This window comes from Hoplias malabaricus, chromosome 13 (genome assembly GCF_029633855.1).
Source record: "Hoplias malabaricus isolate fHopMal1 chromosome 13, fHopMal1.hap1, whole genome shotgun sequence".
In the NCBI taxonomy this organism is placed as follows: Eukaryota; Metazoa; Chordata; class Actinopteri; order Characiformes; family Erythrinidae; genus Hoplias; species Hoplias malabaricus.
Genome location: NC_089812.1, coordinates 2595209 through 2619272, shown reverse-complemented (window position 1 = coordinate 2619272; position 24064 = coordinate 2595209). Strand labels below are relative to the sequence as shown.

The 24064-nt window shown below is 44.5% G+C and overlaps 1 protein-coding gene across 2 annotated transcripts; it reads right to left on the bottom strand.

The window, feature by feature from the left end:
- Positions 1–3781: 3781 nt before the first annotated feature.
- prdm1b (PR domain containing 1b, with ZNF domain) lies at positions 3782–22711 on the bottom strand. 2 transcript variants are annotated; one of them, XM_066642737.1, is made up of 6 exons: positions 22544–22711; positions 15769–15888; positions 12899–13127; positions 7015–7877; positions 6054–6182; positions 3782–5461 (listed from the first exon to the last, which is right to left on the bottom strand). In XM_066642737.1, exons 1-6 carry the CDS (start codon positions 22709–22711, stop codon positions 5168–5170), a joined length of 1803 nt encoding a protein of 600 aa, XP_066498834.1. In that variant the 3' UTR covers positions 3782–5167. The 2 variants fall into 2 exon arrangements, with proteins under 2 accessions (XP_066498834.1, XP_066498835.1); XM_066642738.1 differs by lacking the exons at positions 15769–15888; positions 22544–22711 and adding an exon at positions 13464–13559.
- Positions 22712–24064: the final 1353 nt, after the last annotated feature.

Here is a 24064-nt window from a genome sequence, read left to right as displayed (position 1 = left end):
AGTGTAGTGTATTATACAGAGTAGTGTGTAGTAGTGTAGTGTATTATACAGTGTAGTGTGTAGTAGTGTAGTGTATTATAGAATGTAGTGTATTATACAGAGTAGTGTGTTGTAGTGTAGTGTATTATACAGTGTAGTGTGTAGTAGTGTAGTGTATTATAGAGTGTAGTGTGTAGTAGTGTAGTGTATTATACAGAGTAGTGTGTTATAGTGTAGTGTATTATACAGAGTAGTGTGTAGTAGTGTAGTGTATTATACAGAGTAGTGTGTAGTAGTGTAGTGTATTATACAGAGTAGTGTGTAGTAGTGTAGTGTATTATAGAGTGTAGTGTGTAGTAGTGTAGTGTATTATACAGAGTAGTGTGTTATAGTGTAGTGTATTATACAGAGTAGTGTGTAGTAGTGTAGTGTATTATACAGTGTAGTGTGTAGTAGTGTAGTGTATTATAGAGTGTAGTGTGTAGTAGTGTAGTGTATTATACAGTGTAGTGTGTAGTAGTGTAGTGTATTATACAGTGTAGTGTGTAGTAGTGTAGTGTATTATAGAGTGTAGTGTGTAGTAGTGTAGTGTATTATACAGAGTAGTGTGTTATAGTGTAGTGTATTATACAGAGTAGTGTGTAGTAGTGTAGTGTATTATACAGAGTAGTGTGTAGTAGTGTAGTGTATTATACAGAGTAGTGTGTAGTAGTGTAGTGTATTATACAGAGTAGTGTGTTGTAGTGTAGTGTATTATAGAGTGTAGTGTGTAGTAGTGTAGTGTATTATACAGAGTAGTGTGTTATAGTGTAGTGTATTATACAGAGTAGTGTGTAGTAGTGTAGTGTATTATAGAGTGTAGTGTGTAGTAGTGTAGTGTATTATACAGAGTAGTGTGTTATAGTGTAGTGTATTATACAGAGTAGTGTGTAGTAGTGTAGTGTATTATACAGAGTAGTGTGTAGTAGTGTAGTGTATTATACAGAGTAGTGTGTAGTAGTGTAGTGTATTATACAGAGTAGTGTGTTGTAGTGTAGTGTATTATAGAGTGTAGTGTGTAGTAGTGTAGTGTATTATACAGAGTAGTGTGTTATAGTGTAGTGTATTATACAGAGTAGTGTGTAGTAGTGTAGTGTATTATACAGAGTAGTGTGTAGTAGTGTAGTGTATTATACAGAGTAGTGTGTTGTAGTGTAGTGTATTATACAGTGTAGTGTGTAGTAGTGTAGTGTATTATACAGAGTAGTGTGTTGTAGTGTAGTGTATTATAGAGTGTAGTGTATTATACAGAGTAGTGTGTAGTAGTGTAGTGTATTATACAGAGTAGTGTGTTGTAGTGTAGTGTATTATAGAGTGTAGTGTATTATACAGAGTAGTGTGTAGTAGTGTAGTGTATTATACAGAGTAGTGTGTTGTAGTGTAGTGTATTATACAGAGTAGTGTGTAGTAGTGTAGTGTATTATACAGAGTAGTGTGTTGTAGTGTAGTGTATTATAGAGTGTAGTGTATTATACAGAGTAGTGTGTAGTAGTGTAGTGTATTATACAGAGTAGTGTGTTGTAGTGTAGTGTATTATAGAGTGTAGTGTATTATACAGAGTAGTGTGTAGTAGTGTAGTGTATTATACAGAGTAGTGTGTTGTAGTGTAGTGTATTATAGAGTGTAGTGTATTATACAGAGTAGTGTGTAGTAGTGTAGTGTATTATACAGAGTAGTGTGTAGTAGTGTAGTGTATTATAGAGTGTAGTGTAGTATCTACCAAGTACAGTGTAATAGTATAGTGTTTAATTACGTATACACTATAAAGAATAGTAAAGCATATAATAGAGTGTACAATTATATAGATTAGTAATGTAGTGTTTTGCATATTGAACAATATACAATATAATAATACAGTGTATAGTATATACTACAGTATACAGTGTAATAATATGCTGTATAGAATATAGTGTAATTTTGTAGTAAATTATACTGTATATATTATAATAGCTTAGTGTACAGTGTAATATTAAATAAAGTAAAATAAAATAAAATAAAAATATAATGCACCTGCCTCGTTATTTTTGACTACAGACAGAAATATGTAACTTAATAAAGTCAGCCTTGGCCCAATGGTTAGAGACTGGGCTTGGTGTCGAAAGGTTGCCGTTCAATCCCTGAGAACCGGCGGGAACATCCCCGGCTGAAGTTCCCTTGAGTGAAGCACTGAACCCCCAAAGGCTCCCCGGGCTCCAGGGTGTTCACAGCCCCTAGTGCACTAGTGTGTGTGTGTGTGTGTGTGTGTGTGTGTGTGTGTAACCACAGGTTATTGCAGTTTAATGCTAGCTTTGAAGATAAAGACGACAGAAACAAATAGTTTATCAACATTCCACATGGTAAAATAGCACTTTTAACCCTTTCTCCACTGAATTCTGAAAATAGAACTGATTCCTACTGACTTTTTAACCTCGGTGATGTCCCGTGAACAGTGGAATGGTTCCGAATTTGATACGGGAACAGAATCAGGTGTAATGTGGTGGAAAAAAGAGCTAGGTACACCCCCCCACAACCGCCCCCACAATATCTGGTAAATGTTGGTGTGATTGTTGGGTTATGTGTGTGTGTGTGTGGCTGAGTAATAGTTAAAATGATTTTATCAGAGCGCCATTATCATGTAAAAACATCTCTCAGCCGCTTTGTCGGGTCGGAAGTAACTGTGCTATAATTGATGGTTATGAATATGTTAATGTGTTTGATGTGTACAAACCCAAATTAAATAAGAGCAACCATTAATAAGAGCACACCACAGAACTGAACTGAATATACAAAATAATAAAGAGCTATTGTCTATTTTTAGCGATTTACAGCATCCAGTCAGGAGTGTGTTCTCAGTTTAGTGTGTGTGTGTGTGAGGTTTTCAGGCTGCGGTGGGGCTCTCCCTATGTGTGGGGGTTTATAGAGGTGTGTGTGTGTGTAGGAGGAGGACGTGTGGAGAGGAAACAGATAAGTGCAGCTCCTCCCTCCGTCACAACGCAAATATGAGCCATTTCTTACTGTAACTTCTCCCTCCATCATTTACTGTCACTCTCTCTCTCGCTCTCGCTCCCTCTCTCTGTCTCACACACACTTTCGATGGCTGACACCTTGAGGCACACAGACACACAGTTTACCATCAGTTTGCATCACTGTAGAACATTACCCAGTTCCTCTGGTATGAGTTAGAGTGGTGTTTGTGATCCAGAACATGCCATCCAACATTATGGGGCTGAATGCCATCAAATCCTCACTGCAGTGGTCCAACATCAGCATCTGAGCTCAGTGGTATGTGCTGTGGTTGTGATGTAATTACGGTTTTGTACTCAGGGGTCAGGGTCAGTGACAGAACCAGGATAAAACACAGGGTCCGTCTGAGCTGGACACAACCCATACACTGAGAGGCACTGGTCTGCCCACATTTATACAATACAGCCCACTAGGACCACCCCCTCCAAACCCCGCCCCCGGATCCCATGTCCCCAGTGAGCCCAGGTTCGGACCATATGGACCGTCACAAAAGAGGCACTCTGGAGCAGCTGCACATGAACCACAGGGGTGTAAAATCCCCAAGGGCTGTGCTGTGGAACGGTGGAACTGCGTTCTCTGGAGTGATGGATCTCACAGCAATGTTCCGGCATTAGAACCTGACCTGTGCTGGCTTCAGCACCTGAGGAAACCTTTTTCTTTTAAGGTGGTCTTATGATCTTAAGGTGGTGCTGGATTTCAAAGACGTGACACGGTGCAGTTTGATAAAGAATAAATTTAATGTGCTACGTTATAAAAGTAATGAAAATATTCTCTGAGATATAAACAGCATCTTTTACACTGAGTTAAAAATAAACAAGTAAACAAACTGTACACAGAATTCATAGAAACCCATCCTCGCTGCGTCACGAGGCCCGCAGCTGACCCTCAATAAATTACAAACCAAGCTTTGGAACGTCCAACAAAACTCGGCGTCACTAGCGTCGCGTCTCACCAAGATCCGTCAGAAACCAGCCGAGATTCACCCTGAGAAGAAGCAGGCCTTCATTGATCTGGTGCTCAACAACGTGCCAGGAGTATCCAGACGACACAGAGCTAACACACACACACACACTCACAGATATATGGAATAAACTGTGCTTAAACAGAGGCTTCTGAGCTATCGTTACAAACATTAAACAAATGTTCCAGTGTTCATATTAATACCTAACGCTCCAGAGCCATGCGGTCAAACACAGTGTCCAAAGTGACACGTCCCTGATATTCCACCTTAAATACGTAAACACACCTTTACTCTCAAAAAACAACAAAAAAAACAACCCTGGAATTCCTATTCCTGAGATTCAAAAGAATAACAAAAACAAGAACACAAACAGTAACACATCTATCAATACACACTTCACTAAAGAACAAAAATCACGGAATAAATTAATACACAGAACACACATTAATCACAGTCAGGATCAACAGAGGAACACGGTTCCCGCTCCTGGAACAGTAGGAGGTCGGGTTCTCCTCGAGACCCTCCCATGCTGAGGGGTCCTTCTCAGACAGAATAAACACTGAACACACTCTCAGGAACAGATCAGTGAGGCATCTGAAGACGTTCAGGAGACGACCAGGAGACCGCTAATGACTTCAGAGCCTTAATGTGGAGGGCCATGAAGGTGGAACAGTTGGAACATGGTGTCTCCTTAATGTCTGAGATCTTTAGGACCCTGGTGTCAGTGCGTTCAGATGCTTCACTGAGGTGCTCCTGACCTGTTCTTGACCAATCGCTGACCAGTCCCTGAAGCTCTGCCGAGAGTTCCACAGAGGACCCTCGGGATCAAGTGTTACCCACAACTCTTTGGAAAAGCTGTTGTTTATTTATTTATTTTTTGGTGCTGCTGCTGGTCCCATCCTCTCTGCGTCTCCCCTTCCTCCACCTTCAGAGAGGGCTGTGTTTTTGGTGTCAGCTACACTCTGCTCTGACTGAGCTGCTACCTATCTTTGGAAGGATATTTAAAGGGTGTAGAAAGTCCTCCGAAAGATCTAGAGCAGGTCCCCTGCGCCAGTCCTGACGTTCCAGTGTTTCTTTCGTGTCCCAACTCCCAAAAACCTCAAGGTTGGTTGTGACAGGGTCTGCACTACAACCAGTCCAAGTCCAGGGTGGAGAACCTTGGTTCTAGGAAGCCAGTTTTAAGTCCTACTCCTCCTCGTCTTTGACGGAGGGCCGTGGCGGGAAGCAGAAGTGCAGAACGCTGGCTCTGTCCTGCTGACCCCTGGTCTTAAACAGCTGGTTCTGGGTCGACTGATCCTTCAGCCAGTGCTGCAGCGCCTCCTGCTGGTCCCGGGAGTCGTGCATGCGGCGGTGCAGCTTCAGGTGGACGTACTGTGTGAACTTCACGTCACACTGCTTGCACTCGTAGGGCTTCTCCCCCGAGTGGAGGCGCTGGTGGGTCTTCAGGTTGCTGCTGCTGCTGAAGCGCTTGTGACAGACCTGAGAAATAGGGCATAGGTTTACCGTTAATGTAATTCTCTGTTAGCCATAGTAGCATTTTCATCATAGGATCTAATGGAAAACTGTTGGAGGATAATGTTTTATTATGACTGTCTGCCTGAATTACTTCTCTGCATTGGCACTAGGTAGTGAATATGGCACTATTTGGGATGCAGCCCAAGCTCTTCTCGGTTGAGTGATCATCCTAGGCTTCACATTGAACCTGTTGGCACTCCTTTAGGAATGCAGGTATGTTTTGGTGTCCTGTGAATAATTCAGTTCCTCTTTCATCTGAGAGAATCGTGCGTCACGGCTCAGAAGCAAAAAGAAGTGGGAACGCCCTCTTTATTCATAGTTAATCAGCAGCAAAGGCGAGGCCTGCTTTAACAGGTGAAAGTCCCCACAGATTAACAAATGCAGGTACAGATGAGTAAACATTGTTGTGTGTTTTATCACCAACAGTAAAAATAATAAACCAGCTCATCCGTCCTGGGCCTTATTTGCTGACCACAGGCGTTGCAGAAACTCCCTGAGTTTCACCGAGTGTGAATGTGGCAGTGTGTGTAGACCTGAACTGTAGACACCCTCGTACCTGACACTCGTGAGGCTTCTCTCCCGTGTGGACGAGGTGGTGTTTCTGAAGGTGAGCGAGCTGAGTGAAGCTCTTCTTACACAGTGGACACTGGAATGGTCTTTCTCCGTTGTGAACCCTCAGATGAACCTGAAAGTAAAGAGGAGATTGAAACACAGTCAGAAACGTGTGCCTCGAGTCCTGAACTCCTGAGGTTCTCTGACTCCTAACTTCATGACCTCCATAACCTTGTAAATACATGACCACAGGGGTCACAATAAAAATTATAGTTTGAAGACGTGAAATATGATAATTGACCAGTTATTTTCCGATTTGTAAACAGAAAATAGCAAAGAAAATAAAAACGTCCTCTGTTTGCTGTTGCCATGGCAATGAGAGCTGCCTGAGGAAGAGGGATCGATTCCTAATGAATCATTTCTGTGATTCCTGTGTCTGGGAGTCGTATCAACTGTTGGTCAATGGTTCATGGACTTCTTGGAGTCGATTCAGCGCAAACTGAACTTAAACCGTTAGCTATCTTAAAAAAACACTTAACGTATAGTGGAAAAAAAATACTTCCATAATTTGACCATAATGTGAACTTGATAACATAGCAATTAATAACGTACTGCTGCTAAAAACTAGTAATGAATTACACCTCTAAAATAGTCAAATCTTTCAAAATTCATTACAAAAATTAGGTATTTGTTTTAATGTAATGGATTAAAACTACACTAAAATGTTTTTTGTTTTCATAAAATTATGAACAATAATTAAATTACCAAAATGAGACCAAAAATGCATGTTTGTCCCATGAATAAAATTAAACATAAATCAAAACCAGCAGCCAAAAATAACACTGTTCAGAGATTGTTATTGACCAGGTGTTTACAGGTGATTTATAGGTAAAGTCATGGTATATGATGTTTTATATATATATATGAAGATTAATTCGGGCCTAACTGTTTTGACCCTGTCTCACCTTGAGGTTGGACAGCTGCCCGAAGGTTTTGAAGCAGACGTTGCACTCGTACTTAATTTTCCCGTTCTGTTTTTGGAGGGGGTATGGAAGGGACTTGTACCCAGGGCCGTGCCGAGAGTTTAAGTTGGAGGAGGAAGAGGATGAAGATGACGATGGGCTAATGCGGGGATCTGAGCCAAGGCTGAGATTGATGGCCTCGTCACAGGAGGACAGTTTGGACTGAGGTGAGAGTTCGGGGCTAGCTGGGGCACCCTGCGGCGGGGAGGTGTTGGGGGGTCTCTCTTTGAGACCACTGTGAAGATTTGGGGTGAAATAAGCAGGAAGACTTGGAGGAAGGGGCAGAGGGTCGTTGGGCAGAAAGCTGCTGTAGCGGAGGGGTGCTCTTGGGGGCATCACTGGAGGGAAATGCGGGGAGTAAGGTGGCATGAGGAGGCGGGGGTAGTGGGGGTGGTATGGAGGTATGAGCTGGTATGGGGGTAAATGTCTGAGGGTAAAACAGGGGTTAACGACGGGGCTCTCTCTGTAGCCGTAAAGACCTTGGAGGTGGAGAGGGACATCTGAAGGAACTTCGAAACCTTGCGGACTCTGGGAATGGTGGGAGGATTTCTCTGGAGGGATCAGGGGCTGGATTTTCTTACTGAAGTCCATCACGTTCTGCTCAGGTGTGTCCGGAGGTGTGTCCCTTTCAATGGCTTCCACATCCACCTTCTCCTCTACCTCCTCCTTTCCCTCTTTCTCCTCTTTCTTGGCCTGGTCTCGGCTCCGGGGCCGGTGAGGACTGGGCACCTGTCTGGGACAGCAGCTCCACTGAGGGACGAAGGTCTTCTGGAGATCAGCTTCCATCACATCACCTCCTAGAGGCTCTACAAAGGAAAGACATAGGACTGATCAGATTTTGCTACAAAATAAAAGTTCTAAGAGATGTGGTTGCTATGGCTTTAGTGCTGTGAGATGCTACAAAATAATGACTGTTTTCAGCATCCTTAACCGGTTAGGCAGGGGGTTATGTGCTGCTGAAACTGGATTAGCATTAGCAGAGGAGCTTCTGTGTTGTAATCCATAAGGGACTTAGCACAGGTTAAAGAATCCAGTTATCCCGGATTAATACATCGAACAAAACAAATAACAACACAAAACAAAAAAATTACTGAGCACGCTGCACTCTCAGCCAATCACCGCAGGCCATTCAGACCACAGCTATCATGCTCAGACACGGCAGATTCAAACTGGAATAAAATCCCTCTCAGTACCTCATAATTATGACTAAGTTTCCCATTATTATGACTTAGTATCTCTTTATTATGACTTAGTATCTCATAATTATGACTTAGTATCTCTTTATTATGACTTAGAATCTCTTTATTATGACTTAGTATCTCTTTATTATGACTTAGTATCTCATAATTATGACTTAGAATCTCTTTATTATGACTTAGAATCTCTTTATTATGACTTAGTATCTCTTTATTATGACTTAGTATCTCATAATTATGACTTAGAATCTCTTTATTATGACTTAGAATCTCTTTATTATGACTTAGTATCTCTTTATTATGATTTAGAATATCTTTATTATGACTTAGTATCTCATAATTATGACTTAGAATCTCTTTATTATGACTTAGAATCTCTTTATTATGACTTAGAATCTCTTTATTATGACTTAGTATCTCTTTATTATGACTTAGTATCTCTTTATTATGACTTAGTATCTCATAATTATGACTTAGTATCTCTTTATTATGACTTAGAATCTCTTTATTATGACTTAGTATCTCTTTATTATGACTTAGTATCTCATAATTATGACTTAGAATCTCTTTATTATGACTTAGAATCTCTTTATTATGACTTAGTATCTCTTTATTATGACTTAGAATCTCTTTATTATGACTTAGAATCTCTTTATTATGACTTAGTATCTCTTTATTATGACTTAGTATCTCATAATTATGACTTAGTATCTCTTTATTATGACTTAGAATCTCTTTATTATGACTTAGTATCTCTTTATTATGACTTAGTATCTCATAATTATGACTTAGTATCTCTTTATTATGACTTAGAATCTCTTTATTATGACTTAGAATCTCTTTATTATGACTTAGAATCTCTTTATTATGACTTAGTATCTCTTTATTACGACTTAGTATCTCTTTATTATGACTTAGAATCTCTTTATTATGACTTAGTATCTCTTTATTATGATTTAGAATATCTTTATTATGACTTAGTTTCTCTTTATTATGACTTAGTATCTCTTTATTATGATTTAGAATATCTTTATTATGACTTAGTATCTCTTTATTATGACTTAGTATCTCATAATTATGACTTAGAATCTCTTTATTATGACTTAGTATCTCTTTATTATGACTTAGTATCTCTTTATTATGACTTAGAATCTCTTTATTATGACTTAGTATCTCTTTTTTATGACTTAGTATCCCATGATTATGGCGTAGTATCTCTTTAATACGAATTTGTATCCCACTTAGTATCTCATTATTATAATTATTATTATAATCGATGTATCACATACAGTCGAAATACAGATCGACACTGGAGTAAAATGCCTCTATTGTGGACACATTCATACCAGAAAAAATCCTTCCATTTCAGAAAGAGTCAGACAGATTGACAGTGGAGTAAAATCCCTTTACTGTAGTTACAGTCAGACAGATTCATACCGTAACGATGGTGTAATGATGACGTAATGATGCTTAAACAAAGGCCTTCTGTGGTTTGATATTTACTTATTTTTTGTAAACGCTGCCTAAAACACTGAGAGCATCTCACACCAACTCACAGCCCTCCCCCTCCCACTCACGGCCCTCCCTCTCCCCCGTGAGGCGCCGCTTATGGTAAACGCATGTTTCAGTTTTCTTTTGACAGCCTGGAGATACGTGCCGGTTTCCATCTGACAAACACATCACTACAGCTATCACACAGCACCTGAATCAGTGTGTGTGTGTGTGGGAGTTCATGAGGTGTGTGTGTGTGAATGTAAATGAGGTGTGCGTGTATGTGTATGTGTGTGTGTGTGTATCACACACAGAGAGACAGAGAGAGAGAGAGAGAGAGAGAGTGTATGTATGTATCAGAGAGAGATAGAGACAGAGAGAGTGTGTGTGTTTGTGTGTATCATAGAGAGAGAGAGAGAGAGAGAGATTGTGGGTGTGGGTGTGTGTGTGTGTGTGTGTGTGAGCGGCAGTTACACTTCCCACTCAGAAACTCTGCTGAGTCACAGAGGCCACAGATGTTGTAAACCACAGCAACAAAAACTCCTCCATCACTCATCTCCACCTTCCACAGCACAGTCTCCAGTAAATGTCCTGCGTGAGGGCGCTGTGGTCAGCAGAACTTCTCAGAACATCTAGAACACACACTACGGTGGAACCGTGTTCTCTGGAGTGACAGAGCTCCTCTGGGATGGAGTTGGGGTGGTGACTGGGATCCACAACTAATCACCAGCACCAGCACCTGACCTCACTGAGGTTTCTGAGGCTGAATGCCATCCAGTCCTCACCGAAGTGATCTAAAATCTATGGTAAATCCTCCCTGAAGAGTAAGGAGGGTTGAGAGGGGAGCTGCCGGAGCGGGGGGCTGCAACCAGAGCCCAGCCTCAGCTTCAAAGCGACAGGAAGCACATTACACCAACACCTCAATCCCCTGCGGTCCACTGCAGTTCCTCAAAACTACTGAGAAATCATCCGCCACACACTCTCACACACACACACTCACGATCACACACACACACACACACACACACACTCTCTCTCTCTCACACACACACACACACACACACACACACCTCACACACAGTTATGCACCCTTACACACTCCTAACTCTATCAAACACTCTATACACACTCTTATGCACACACACCTTAATACACTCACTCTCACATACACACTGATACACACTCACACTCACACACACCTCACACACAGTTATGCACCCTTACACACTCCTAACTCTCTTAAAACCTGAAGCTCTCTCTCTCTCTCTCTCTCTCACACACACACACACACACACACATATACACACACACTTACACACCCTTACACACTCCTAACTCTCTCCAACCCTGAGACACACACACTCTCTCTCTCTCTCTCTCTCACACACACACACACACACACACACACACACACACACACACACTTACACACAATAACGCACTCCTAACTCTATCAAACACCGATACACACTCTCATGCACACACATCCTAATACACTCACTCTCACATACACACTGATACATACTCGCATGCACATTCACACACACACACACACCTCACACACAGTTACGCACCCTTACACACTCCTAACTCTCTTAATCCCTGAAACACACTCTCTCTCTCTCTCTCTCTCTCTCTCTCTCTCACACACACACACACACACACCCATTGTTAGTGTCAGCTTCTGACACCCAGTCAGAGCTGGGGATTTATTCCTCAGATCAGCAGCTAACAGGATGCTGTTTGGAATTCTGTTGGACTTCTGCAGATTGGCGGGAAGTGATGTTGGACGTCTCTGAACCTCCCCGTTTCCCGGGTTCTTCCCAAAGCCCAGTCTGCCTTTATTCTGTAGCCTTCACAGCTGATGCCACATAAGGGACAACACTCTCTACAACATCCCCTCCGTACAGACACCGAAACTCCCTCTGACTTTCCCAAGCGTCTGACCGCTTTTCAGGTGACTGACCGTAAACAACACAACACAAAGAGACCAGCAAGTGAAGAGTTAAACGTGAGCGTGTCTGCTGAGGGCGAGCCTCTGGTGGCTTCTTGTTTTTCTGTTTCCTTTTCTCTTTTTCGGTGGAGCGCGTTTCAGGAAATTAGGGCCGTGTGACATCACAGTTCTCGGAGGAAAAGACTTTGAGGAAAGTTGCAGGATTCACCACTAACTGCTTCCTGCTGCAGGACGTTCCACATTTAACAGAGAGAGAGAGAGAGAGAGAGAGAGAGACCCTCCAAACAACTAAACCACCAAACCCCACATCTTTCTCTCTCATGTTCCCCAGCTGTGATACCACTAGCTGTCTATGTTTCCGCGGCAATAGCACTGTCAATCATACTGCGATTGGACACGCCCACAGCTTTGAGCAGGTAAAATAATAAGAGTCACTGAAATCTGACTCTGTCTCAAACAGCCATGTCATACATGCACACACACACACACACACACACACACACGGAACCTAATGACAAGACAAAACACCAACAATCTCAGCTTTCTTTCCATCACAGAGAGTTAGAGACAGAGGCAGAGAGACAAAGATATATCACCAGAAGTGTATTCACCGGTGTGGTGACATAACCATCCCCACCCACCCACACACACACACACACACACACACACAGGCACGATACTAAACACGCTCAGCTGAAGTGGCTATAGAATGACTGAGATCTGAAGCAGGAAACAGTGAGTAATATGAATCGAAGACGGGAAGAAAGGACAAGCGCAGACATTCAGTAACGTCCTATAAACACTGGAGTGTGCTCCCACTCACTGTCCACATTATTAGACACTCTAACTTCACTGGGCCACCTTGTAGAGGTAAAGTAGCTCATCTGCTGCCAACTAACACACCACCACCACCACCACCACGTCAGTGTCATTGCTGCCTGAGAACGATCCACCGCCCAAATCCTACTCGCTCTGTGGTGGCCCTGTTGAGGCACTGAGCATCGAAGAGCAGGGTTAAAGAGGGCAAACAAAGTGTGCAGAGCAACCCGTGGACTTTAGAACCACAGAGTGAGTGTACAAACGAGGAGGTGGTTTTAATATTATTGCTGTTCAGTGTCATTGTTGATGTTGGCTGTTGATTATACATGTGTATATGCAGGTGTTATAGAAAGTGGAGCCTACTCACTGTGAGTGTGTCCGCTGAGTCTCTGGGAGAACTCTGGACTGTACCACACCAGCAGCTCCTGGTCTGGTTCCACGGCTCGGAGGGTGTAGAAGTAAATATCCAGTCCGTTCTGACAGGCCACGAGGTTCTGCTCGGCCGGGGACCCGGCCGGATTCACGAACCGCATCCAGTTACTGCGCTGGACGTCGTAGCCATCGATAAAGTGGTGCAGCTGACCACCAGAGTAAATCTGCAGCAAGACGGTCAGACTTTCAGCACATCGGACCCTTCAGAAACGCGTTTCATTTCAAATACCATATTACACGCTGTTGTTACATGCTTATTACACACTTAGCATTGTTATAACACATTTTTAAAATTCAGTATCATCAGTATCATCAGTAATATACTGTAAATCAGCCAAGCCCTAACACCATCAATAGTTTAAAGACTTTCAAATCAGTTTAACATCAATATCCCCAACATCAGCAATGTAATCAATAATCAACACCATCAATAACTCCAAAACCCAACAAAATAAAAGTCCCCACGCTGCCAGCGGAGCGGTAAAAGCGAAAGAATTTACCTCGGCCATGTACGGCTCGATCGCCCGCTGCACTCTGATCTGAGTTAAACCCTTGAGTGAGTGAGTGAGCCAGCGCGAGAGCGAATGAGAGAGTTTCTGTTTGTGTCAGTGGTGTGTAAATCACCGCTCACACCTTTTAAAGGCCTCTGGGGTTTGGTGAGCCAAGAGGGGGCGTGTCTGAGCGCGTGGAGGCTTTTACAGACACACTCCCCGTGATGAGTAATTTATAACTCAATAAAAACACCAGAGGACAAGACGAGAGGGAGAGAGAGATGTAAGAGAGGAGGAGAAACTCTCTCTCTCTCTTTCTCTTTCTCTTTCCCTCCCTCTCTCTCTCTCTCTCTCTCTCTCTCTCTCTCCCTCCATAGGAGACCAGTAACTCAGCAGGAAGTTGACTACAGTTTTACAGGAAGAGCCCCGGAGAAACCTGTGGGAAACCCACGGTGTGTGTGTGTGTGTGTGTGTGTGAGTGAGAGCATGTGAGTGTGTGTTTTAGTATGTGGGTGTGAGTGTGTGTTTCTGTGTGTGTAAATAAACTGTTAAGTTGTTACTTAGTAATTACTGCATAATCACTGTGTACCGCGTTTAACTCTTTAAAGCCTGGATAGTTCATTAATAACTTAATCATCTTCAAACTCTACGGCCAGATGTTTGTGGACAGCTGCTCCTCCAGTGTCCCTCTGATCTGAGAAGCATTAATCAGGAGTGTGTTCCTCTCTTCGCTGCAGGAACAGACTCGACACTTTCATTTCAGACGGGACATTTATTAAATATCACTGTGGTGACTGCACAAGTTTCTCTCTCGTCTGTCTCTCGCTCTGTATCTGTCTCACGTGTCTCTCACTCTGTATCTGTCTCTCACATCTGTCTCTCACTCTGTATCTGTCTCTCACATCTGTCTCTCACATCTGTCTCTCACTCTGTATCTGTCTCACATCTGTCTCTCACTCTGTATCTGTCTCACATCTGTCTCTCACTCTGTATCTGTCTCTCACATCTGTCTCTCACATCTGTCTCTCTCTCTGTATCTGTCTCTCACATCTGTCTCTCGCTCTGTATCTGTCTCTCACGTCTGTCTCTCGCTCTGTATCTGTCTCACATCTGTCTCTCACTCTGTATCTGTCTCTCACATCTGTCTCTCACATCTGTCTCTCACATCTGTCTCTCACATCTGTCTCTCACTCTGTATCTGTCTCTCACATCTGTCTCTCACATCTGTCTCTCACTCTGTATCTGTCTCACATCTGTCTCTCGCTCTGTATCTGTCTCACATCTGTTTCTTGCTCTGTATCTGTCTCTCACGTCTGTCTCTCACTCTGTATCTGTCTCACATCTGTCTCGCGCTCTGTATCTGTCTCACATCTGTCTCTCACTCTGTATCTGTCTCGCACGTCTGTCTCTCACTCTGTATCTGTCTCTCACTCTGTATCTGTCTCTCACGTCTGTCTTTCACTCTGTATCTGTCTCTCGCTCTGTATCTGTCTCACATCTGTCTCTCACTCTGTATCTGTCTCTCACATCTGTCTCTCGCTCTGTATCTGTCTCACATCTGTCTCTCACTCTGTATCTGTCTCTCACGTCTGTCTCTCACTCTGTATCTGTCTCTCACATCTGTCTCTCACTCTGTATCTGTCTCTCACTCTGTATCTGTCTCTCACATCTGTCTCTCACTCTGTATCTGTCTCTCACATCTGTCTCTCACTCTGTATCTGTCTCTCACATCTGTCTCTCACTCTGTATCTGTCTCTCACATCTGTCTCTCACTCTGTATCTGTCTCTCATTCTCTCCCTCTGTGTCCCCCTCTCTCTGTCTGTCTCGTTGTTTGGAGTTGTTTGTAAACAGTTGTTGTTGTTTATGTTTACACTGGGAATCAGGGTGGTGCTGTGAAGCTTGATCCTCTGAAATGATTCAGCAAAAATCAACCCCCCCCCCTCTCTTCCTTACATGACATTTATGTTTCACTGTTGTGGTGTTGGTGGTAGTAATGTGTGTGTGTGTGTGTGTGGAGGATAAGATCTTTTCAATGCTCTTCTTCTGTATTTTCCAGGTAATCTCCCTCATTCTCTTCCTCGCATGCAGTGCATATTCTTGAGCTTTGAAGTCAGGGGTGTGTGTGTGTGTGTGTGTGTGTGTGTGTGTATGTGTGTGTACAAACTTGTGGAGTTCCAAGGAAAGTTTCTCTGAACATGTTTCACTGCATCTCTTTTCTTCTTCTTCTTTGTGTGTGTGTGTGTGTGTGTGTGTGTGTGTGAGTGTGTGTGTGTGTGTGTGTGTGTGTGTGTGTGTGTGTGTGTGTGAACTCACTCTCCAGAAGTACTTCCTGTTGGCCTGGGGGGGCACATTGTCTTTGGTGTAGATGACTCCACGCAGGGGTCCAAAACGCGTGCCCAGGGGGATGTACTCTTTACTGAACACACCGATCACCTGCACACACAGATCAATCAGGCAATCAATCAATCAATCAACCCATGCACCAGTCAGTCAGCTCACAGCACGCAGCGGAGAGGACCGCCTTGAAACGTCTGACCTGAAGACCTTTATTAGAGGTCCGGACACGGGGAGCAGAGATCTATCCATTAATCAGTTTAAATACAGCCCCTGCTCTGGACATGCTTCCCATACTGAGCTCCCTGTGTGAGAGCAGGTCCGTCACAAGCTCATCCGGAACCGAGCTGTCCACACACTCGAGTCACTCTGAGGTGACCCACTTAAAGCTAATGATGTCAAACTTAAGTCCCTACTGCCTTCGTCCTGTTCCACTGACCCACTGCCTCAGAGTCAACACACACACACACACACACACACAGCAGCTACAAGATTAAAGAGAGAGAGAGAGAGAGAGAGAGAGAGAGAGAGAGAGAGGGAGAGGGAGGGAGAGAGAGAGAGAGAGAGAGAGAGAGAGGGAGAGAGAGGGAGAGAGAGAGAGAGAGAGGGAGAGAGAGAGGGAGAGAGAGAGAGAGAGAGAGAGAGAGAGTACTGCTGAGGCAATCAGGGAAAAGAGAGGCAGAGAAGAAGGAGCAAAGAAACAAAAGAGAAAGAGAGAGTGGGGAAGAAGGGGAGGAGAATGGAGCAAGGGATGAGAGCAGAAGTGACAGCAGGATTGTGTTTCATTTGTGTTGCGTGACTAATTGGTCAGTGTTTTACAATGCTGTGGATTAACGGGTGGATTGTGCATGTGTGTGTGTGTGTGTGTGTGTGTGTGTGTGTGCAACCTGTTTACAAACTAATATATTGGAGATTGTTTTCCTTTGTAGGGAACACCAGGAGGTCCCCACAATGCAACCCATTACTTTTAAAGATATGCAATGAAAAGTCCCCACAATTAACAAATACAGGATTTTGTGTATGTGGGTCACTTTATAACAAGACACATTAAATACACACACACACAAACACACACACACAAACACACACACACACACACTTGTTGTCTGGGGAGGAAACCGTGGGCCAAGCGTCACGCAAACGAAAGTTGATCATTGAGGCTTAACCTACTTCCTGTGGCACTTATAAATATATACACCTCCTCCTCCCAAGCTGAGGGGCATTAATCAGGAGTTGTGTTCCTCTTCACTGCGGGAACAGTCACTGCTCGTCTGGGCAGGGAGGGTTTACGCTAGCTGTGTGAACATTGCTGTGCAGATTTGATTACACCCAGTCACAGAAACATCAGTGAGGGTCAGGGGCTGGTGTTGGTGATTAGTTCTGGATCAGAACTCAGAGAACACAGTTCCACAGCCCATTTCTGGAGGTTCTGAGGAGTCCCAGTGGCCGCTACACCCTCCCTCAAACCTGAAGAGGTTAAGAGAAGGTGATGTCTTGTGTTTTGAATCACAAGGGGCATTTCTTTGGAAATTTTAAAACATCTGAAACAGCTTTGAAAAAAAAAACACACACCTGCTGACAGACACAGACAGACAGGCACACACACACACACACACACACACTGACTGAGAGCAGAGTTGAGGAAGCACAGCTGACCTTTTCCTGGCACTGAATTTTGTAAGTGGTTAAAAATTTACGCAACAGATTTCAGTGTGGGAAAAGAATTGGCTCATCTAGGCTCCGCCCACCAACATGGTGTTTCTTAATGTTACTGAACAAAACGTACATATTTCTCACACACACATACATACATACACACACACACAAACACACACACACACAAACACACACCTGCAGCTTAAATTCGACAAGTGCTGTATTGCATCCACATGAACGAAGTGATATGTAGCGCCCTCTGCTGTTGTGTGTGTGCTGTGTGGTTCTGATACGATGGGTTTGTTGGTTTGTTGGGCATGTGCTGTGCTGTCTGGCTGCGATGAGCCCATTTACTGTTTTTCGTTTGTTTGTTTGTTTATTGTCAGCACGATGGCGCAGCAGGTAGGTGTCGCAGTCACACAGCTCAAGGGACCTAGAGGTTGGGGGTTCGAGTCCCGCTCCGGGTGACTGTCTGTGAGGAGTGTGGTGTGTTCTCTCTGTGTCTGCGTGGGTTTCCTCCAGGTGACTGTCTGTGAGGAGTGTGGTGTGTTCTCTCTGTGTCTGCGTAGGTTTCCTCCGGGTGACTGTCTGTGAGGAGTGTGGTGTGTTCTCTCTGTGTCTGCGTGGGTTTCCTCCGGGTGACTGTCTGTGAGGTGTGTGATGTGTTCTCCCTGTGTCTGCATGGGTTTCCTCCGGGTGACTGTCTGTGAGGAGTGTGGTGTGTTCTCCCTGTGTCTGCATGGGTGTCCTCCGGGTGCTCTGGTTTCCTCCCGCGCTCCAAAAACATGTTGGCAGATGTAGGTGTGAATGTGTGAGTGTGTGTTGACCTGTGAAGGACTGGCGCCCCCTCCAGGGTGTGTTCCTATCTTACAACCTATAACTCCGGGTATTTGGGCATGTGCTGTGTGGTCCAGTGTTCGTTCGTTTGCTGAGCGTGTGCTGTGTTGTCCGCCTGCGATCGGCCTATTTCTTGTTTTTTTGTTTGTTTGTTGGTGGGCGTGTGTTGTGTGGTCCGGCTCCGATGGCTGCGTCTGCGCTGAGCATGTCTGGACTACTTGTTCTGGCCATTAGTCCCTAAAGCATCAACAACTATTCACAGCATGTCCAGGGTGTTAAAGATGGTCAGACGAAGGATGAGTAGAGATTATACACAATCACTAAGCAACTTCAGCATCTGCAGACTTTGGTGTCTGATATCAGTCCCACTCAGATACAGAGGGACGGCTGTGTTATCTTCTCAAAGTCCTAAAGTCTCTGGTTTAAAACCAACGAAGCAGGACAGCGAACTTAATCCTGTCACTAGCCGAACTGTTCACATCCTACGCAAACAACCTCCTGAACCAGGTGGACATTTCTGATGCGTCAGGAGTCCCCTATCTCTGAAGTGTTTCTCTGAAGAGTTTAAGATTAAATCTCAGAGAGAAGGGGCCTCAGGGTTCTTTAATGACTTTAGTGGAGTGTAAAACGTCCAATAAATGTCAGCGTTTCAGAGAAGCGTCTGAAATGGAGACAGACGAGATATTAAAGACGTCTCAGTCGGGCCGAGCTCGTCTGGTGAAAGTGTGAGAAGTTTGTTTTATTTGCCCTTAATAAAACATCCTGTGTACTGAGTGTGTGTGGCTGTGTGTGTGTGTGTGTGTGGCTGTGCGTGTGTGTGTGGCTCTGCGTGTGTGTATATATGATAATGAAGACCACATGTTCACACCTTTCTGCACAGCAGACCAAAAAAGAACAGAGAAAGAGAGAGTCACAGATAAAGAATATATATCTGCCCATGCATGAAGAGAGAGAGCGAGAGAGCGAGAGAGAGAGAGAGAGAAGGAAGGAAGATCAGAGAGAGAGAGAGTGGAGGAGGAAGGAAGATCAGAAAACCACAGTAAAGAGTGAAAGAGTGATGAATGTGTGTGAAACAGGCCCAGCAAAGAAACCATTCGGCCAGCAATACCGAAGCGTGCTCTGGAGCAGCTGCATATGAGCCTCACCATGCTCAATACCAAGGGTCAGGTAGAGGACTCTGAGGCCTCCCAGTAAAAGCCTGTGGACCACTGGAACTGTGTTCTCTGAAGTGATGGGGCTTGGATTTATTGTGAGATGATATTAATATAAATATTAGTCATTTCTAAGGGGGGTGAATGCCATCAAGTTCTCACAGAAATGTTCTACTAAATGCAGAAAGGACGAACTGGTTTCTGAAATGCTCTTCAGTTTTAGAAGATGGTTTTCAGACAATGAATAGACCTCCAAACGTTGAAAACCATGAACTGAGATGAGAGTATTGCTCTACTCCTGCTCCACAGGTGGGTCGTGTTGACGTATTTTAGCTGGAGATGGAACTGACTAACTGCGTGAACTGACTAACTGACTAACTGCAGAGTGCTAACTGCGTGAAAGTAAACACAGACAGAATGTTTCGGTGGTAATTCTAACTGAATAAAAACTTACCGACAAATTAAACGTCTGCCGCCAACCACAACAGTCATCTCCCCCCCAACTAGTAGTTAGATCAGAGGAGGTTGGGTCCACTTCTAAGTCATGGGTCCTCCCAAGGATTCCCCCGCAAGATCTGAGGGCATTTTTCCTCACTACTGTCACCTCATGGTTGCTCATCTGGGGCTTTTTGATTCACATTTGTAGTTGTGACACTAATACAGTAAAGCAATATCAGTTGTAAAATTTGATTCATTGATCGAGAGAGAGAGAGAGAGAGAGAGAGAGGGAGACAGAGAGAGAGAGGGAGAGAGAGAGAGGGAGAGAGAGAGTGTGTAAGAGTAGGAGAGAAAGAGTTGATTGGATTAGATGAACCACAGGCACCTGTTGACTCTCTGTTCTAATTCTTCACACACTGACCTACTGACACACACACACTACATTTGGTGGGGGTGGGGGTGCGAGGGGGAGGAAGAGAGCGAGCGAGAGAGAGAGAGAGAGAGAGAGTAGTTCTCTGTGTTGTTGTGTTGTCTCTCGTCCCCTCCCTGGTGTTCTAGATTCGGATGCTAACTCGTTTAGCTGGTCGGCAGCTAATTGCTCCAGGTCAGGTCAGTGGGTTCTTTCTGCTAAAGCTCCTCACGCTCTCTCCTCTCTCCTCTACCCCTGGGTCAGGATGTGGGATAAAGAGGGGACAGTGAACCTGCTGCTTCCGGATGAATGGTGCCATGTCCTGAGCAGTGTTTCTGACCCAGTTGAACGGGCTGAACATCCCGCTCCTACCATGGTCACTTCCTAAAACTCTCAAATGCATCACTGCTTACAGGTAACGCTACTGTCCTCCACACAGGGGGTACTAGTAGTCAGATGTGTGTGTGAGGGTGAAGAAGTGTGTACCTGGTGGTCAGGTGTGTGTATGAGGGTGAAGAAGTGTGTACCTGGTGATCAGGTGTGTGTATGAGGGCGAATAAGTGTGTACCTGGTTGTCAGGTGTGTGTGTGAGGGTGAAGAAGTGTGTACCTGGTGGTCAGGTGTGTGTATGAGGGCGAATAAGTGTGTACCTGGTGGTCAGGTGTGTGTATGAGGGTGGTACCTGGTGGTCAGGTGTGTGTAAGAGGGTGAAGAAGTGTGTACCTGGTGGTCAGGTGTATGTATACGGGTGAAGAAGTGTGTACCTGGTGGACAGGTGTGTGTATGAGGGTGGTACCTGGTGATCAGGTGTGTGTATGAGGGCGAATAAGTGTGTACCTGGTTGTCAGGTGTGTGTGTGAGGGTGAAGAAGTGTGTACCTGGTGGACAGGTGTATGTATAAGGGTGAAGAAGTGTGTACCTGGTGGACAGGTGTGTGTATGAGGGTGGTACCTGGTGGTCAGGTGTGTGTTTGAGGGTGAAGAAGTGTGTACGTGGTGGTCAGGTGTGTGTTTGAGGGTGAAGAAGTGTGTACCTGGTGGTCAGGTGTGTGTTTGGGGGTGAAGAAGTGTGTACCTGGTGGTCAGGTGTGTGTTTGAGGGTGAAGAAGTGTGTACCTGGTGGTCAGGTGTGTGTATGAGGGTGAAGAAGTGTGTACCTGGTGGTCAGGTGTGTGAATGAAGGTGAAGAAGTGTGTACCTGGTGGTCAGGTGTGTGTACGAGAGTGAAGAAGTGTGTACCTGGTGGTCAGGTGTGTGTACGAGAGTAAAGAAGTGTGTACCTGGTGGTCAGGTGTGTGTTTGAGGGTGAAGAAGTGTGTACCTGGTGGTCAGGTGTGTGTATGAGGGTGAAGAAGTGTGTACCTGGTGGTCAGGTGTGTGAATGAAGGTGAAGAAGTGTGTACCTGGTGGTCAGGTGTGTGTACGAGAGTGAAGAAGTGTGTACCTGGTGGTCAGGTGTGTGTACGAGAGTAAAGAAGTGTGTACCTGGTGGTCAGGTGTGTGTACGAGAGTGAAGAAGTGTGTACCTGGTGGTCAGGTGTGTGTATGAAGGTGAAGAAGTGTGTACCTGGTGGTCAGGTGTGTGTATGAGGGTGAAGAAGTGTGTACCTGGTGGTCAGGTGTGTGTACGAGAGTAAAGAAGTGTGTACCTGGTGGACAGGTGTGTGTATGAAGGTGAAGAAGTGTGTACCTAGTGGTCAGGTGTGTGTATGAGGGCGAATAAGTGTGTACCTGGTGGTCAGGTGTGTGTATGAGGGTGAAGAAGTGTGTACCTGGTGGTCAGGTGTGTGTATGAGGGCGAATAAGTGTGTACCTGGTGGTCAGGTGTCTGTATGAGGGTGAAGAAGTGTGTACCTGGTGGTCAGGTGTGTGTATGAGGGTGAAGAAGTGTGTACCTGGTGGTCAGGTGTGTGTATGAGGGTGAAGAAGTGTGTACCTGGTGGTCAGGTGTGTGTATGAGGGCGAATAAGTGTGTACCTGGTGGTCAGGTGTGTGTATGAGGGCGAATAAGTGTGTACCTGGTGGTCAGGTGTGTGTATGAGGGTGAAGAAGTGTGTACCTGGTGGTCAGGTGTGTGTATGAAGGTGAAGAAGTGTGTACCTGGTGGTCAGGTGTGTGTATGAGGGCGAATAAGTGTGTACCTGGTGGTCAGGTGTGTGTATGAGGGTGAAGAAGTGTGTACCTGGTGGTCAGGTGTGTGTATGAGGGTGAAGAAGTGTGTACCTGGTGGTCAGGTGTCTGTATGAGGGTGAAGAAGTGTGTACCTGGTGGTCAGGTGTGTGTTTGAGGGTGAGGTTGCGGGGGATGGAGGTCAGGGCCAGCGGTAGTTTGAAGTGAGGCTCTGCTTCCTGGTCATGGACAATGTAGGTGCAGTTGAGAGCGAAGTCCACCTCCCTCCACTCGCTCATCTCCCCCACACTCTCCAGCTTCATCCTCTCTGTTTTTCCCTGAAGTCTCTGCAGATTTGGTTCGGTTGCTTTGGTTCCGTGGCTTTGGTTCTGGGAACAATCTCCTGCTATTGGTCTTTAAAGCTGAAACTCTGAAAGCAGAAGGTGAAGAAGATGCTCAGGCGTGGATGAGGAAAGTGTAGACCTGTAAGAATGTAGGAGCTGTAGAGTCCTACACTCAGTGAACATTTCTGTGAAACATGGGGGCGGTTGTGCCGAGTGTAAAGTCTTCATTAATGCAAACTTATTTACAAAAGTAATAAAACTAATAAAACACACTGAAGTGCAACTGAATGTTGACCAATTTCTGGTCCAAAAGGTACACAACGTCTGGCTAAAAGTAACCAAAGAGTGCTTTACTTTAATCAGAAATGTTCAGAGATCCGCTGCTCAGAGGCATTCGCATACATATAAATATAATCAGACTTATTGCTGAAACATTAATACATTGGATTACATACAGGAGACCAGCACCAGCCGCTGTCCAGTGACCACTGATATTATCTGACCTTGCCACAGCCCTGGCCTCAGCTATGGTCAGTGCACTTCTCAGATACATTCATATAAATGAAATACACCTTCTTAAATACATAAACCTCCCATCGTTCACAGGGGTCCCTCCATCAAAACACCCCTCCACTCACCGCACATTCGCTCCGCTTCTGGTTCTGCATTGCTTTGGTTACAGCATCATCCCTTGTTCCCTCTCCTTCTTCTTTTACAACAACATCCCTCTGTTCTTCCTTTTCCTCTTTCTTGTAATCAGTGTCAGTACATCCACAGTCTCTCGCTCTCTCTTTCTGTGTAACTGGCCAGTGTCGGGCAAGCGCTGGCTTTTGAGCGTCCGCTGGGTCATGTGATCTGAGGGATTAATGCAATTAGGACGTCCACGCGCCAGGAGACAAAGGAGATAGCCACCAGACACAAACTACACAAATTACACACTTATTTAACTACACAGACTTCACAATTATCTACAGAAAAATACACCTTTTGTACCACTATTTACACAAAGCTACACAATCTCCACAACCGACAACATCCACACAAACTACACGTTTATCTAACTTAGAAAAAAGTACATAATCTACAGAAACTACACTATTATCTACATACAACTACACATTCAGTCATTCATTCATTCATTGTCTGTGACAGTTTTTCCAGTTCAGGGTCCAGAGCCAACCCAGAATCACAGGTGGAAATACAACTACACAATCTACATAACAGACACCTACAGCTACACAAACTACACAAACTACACACTTCTCTAAACACAGAACCACACAGTCTATAATAACGTGATCATTTCCTGACTCAGTATGAGTTTTTATGTGT

Coding starts and splice junctions, on each gene's coding strand:
- prdm1b (XM_066642737.1), bottom strand. CDS start 22,711: ATGAAGCTGGAGAGTGTGGGGGAGATGAGCGAGTGGAGGGAGGTGGAC. Junction 13,128..15,768: donor ACAGGAAGTACTTCTGGAGA/GTGAGTTCACAC, acceptor GTCTTGCTGCAG/ATTTACTCTGGTGGTCAGCT. Junction 5,462..6,053: donor AGAAGCCTCACGAGTGTCAG/GTACGAGGGTGT, acceptor CCTATTTCTCAG/GTCTGTCACAAGCGCTTCAG.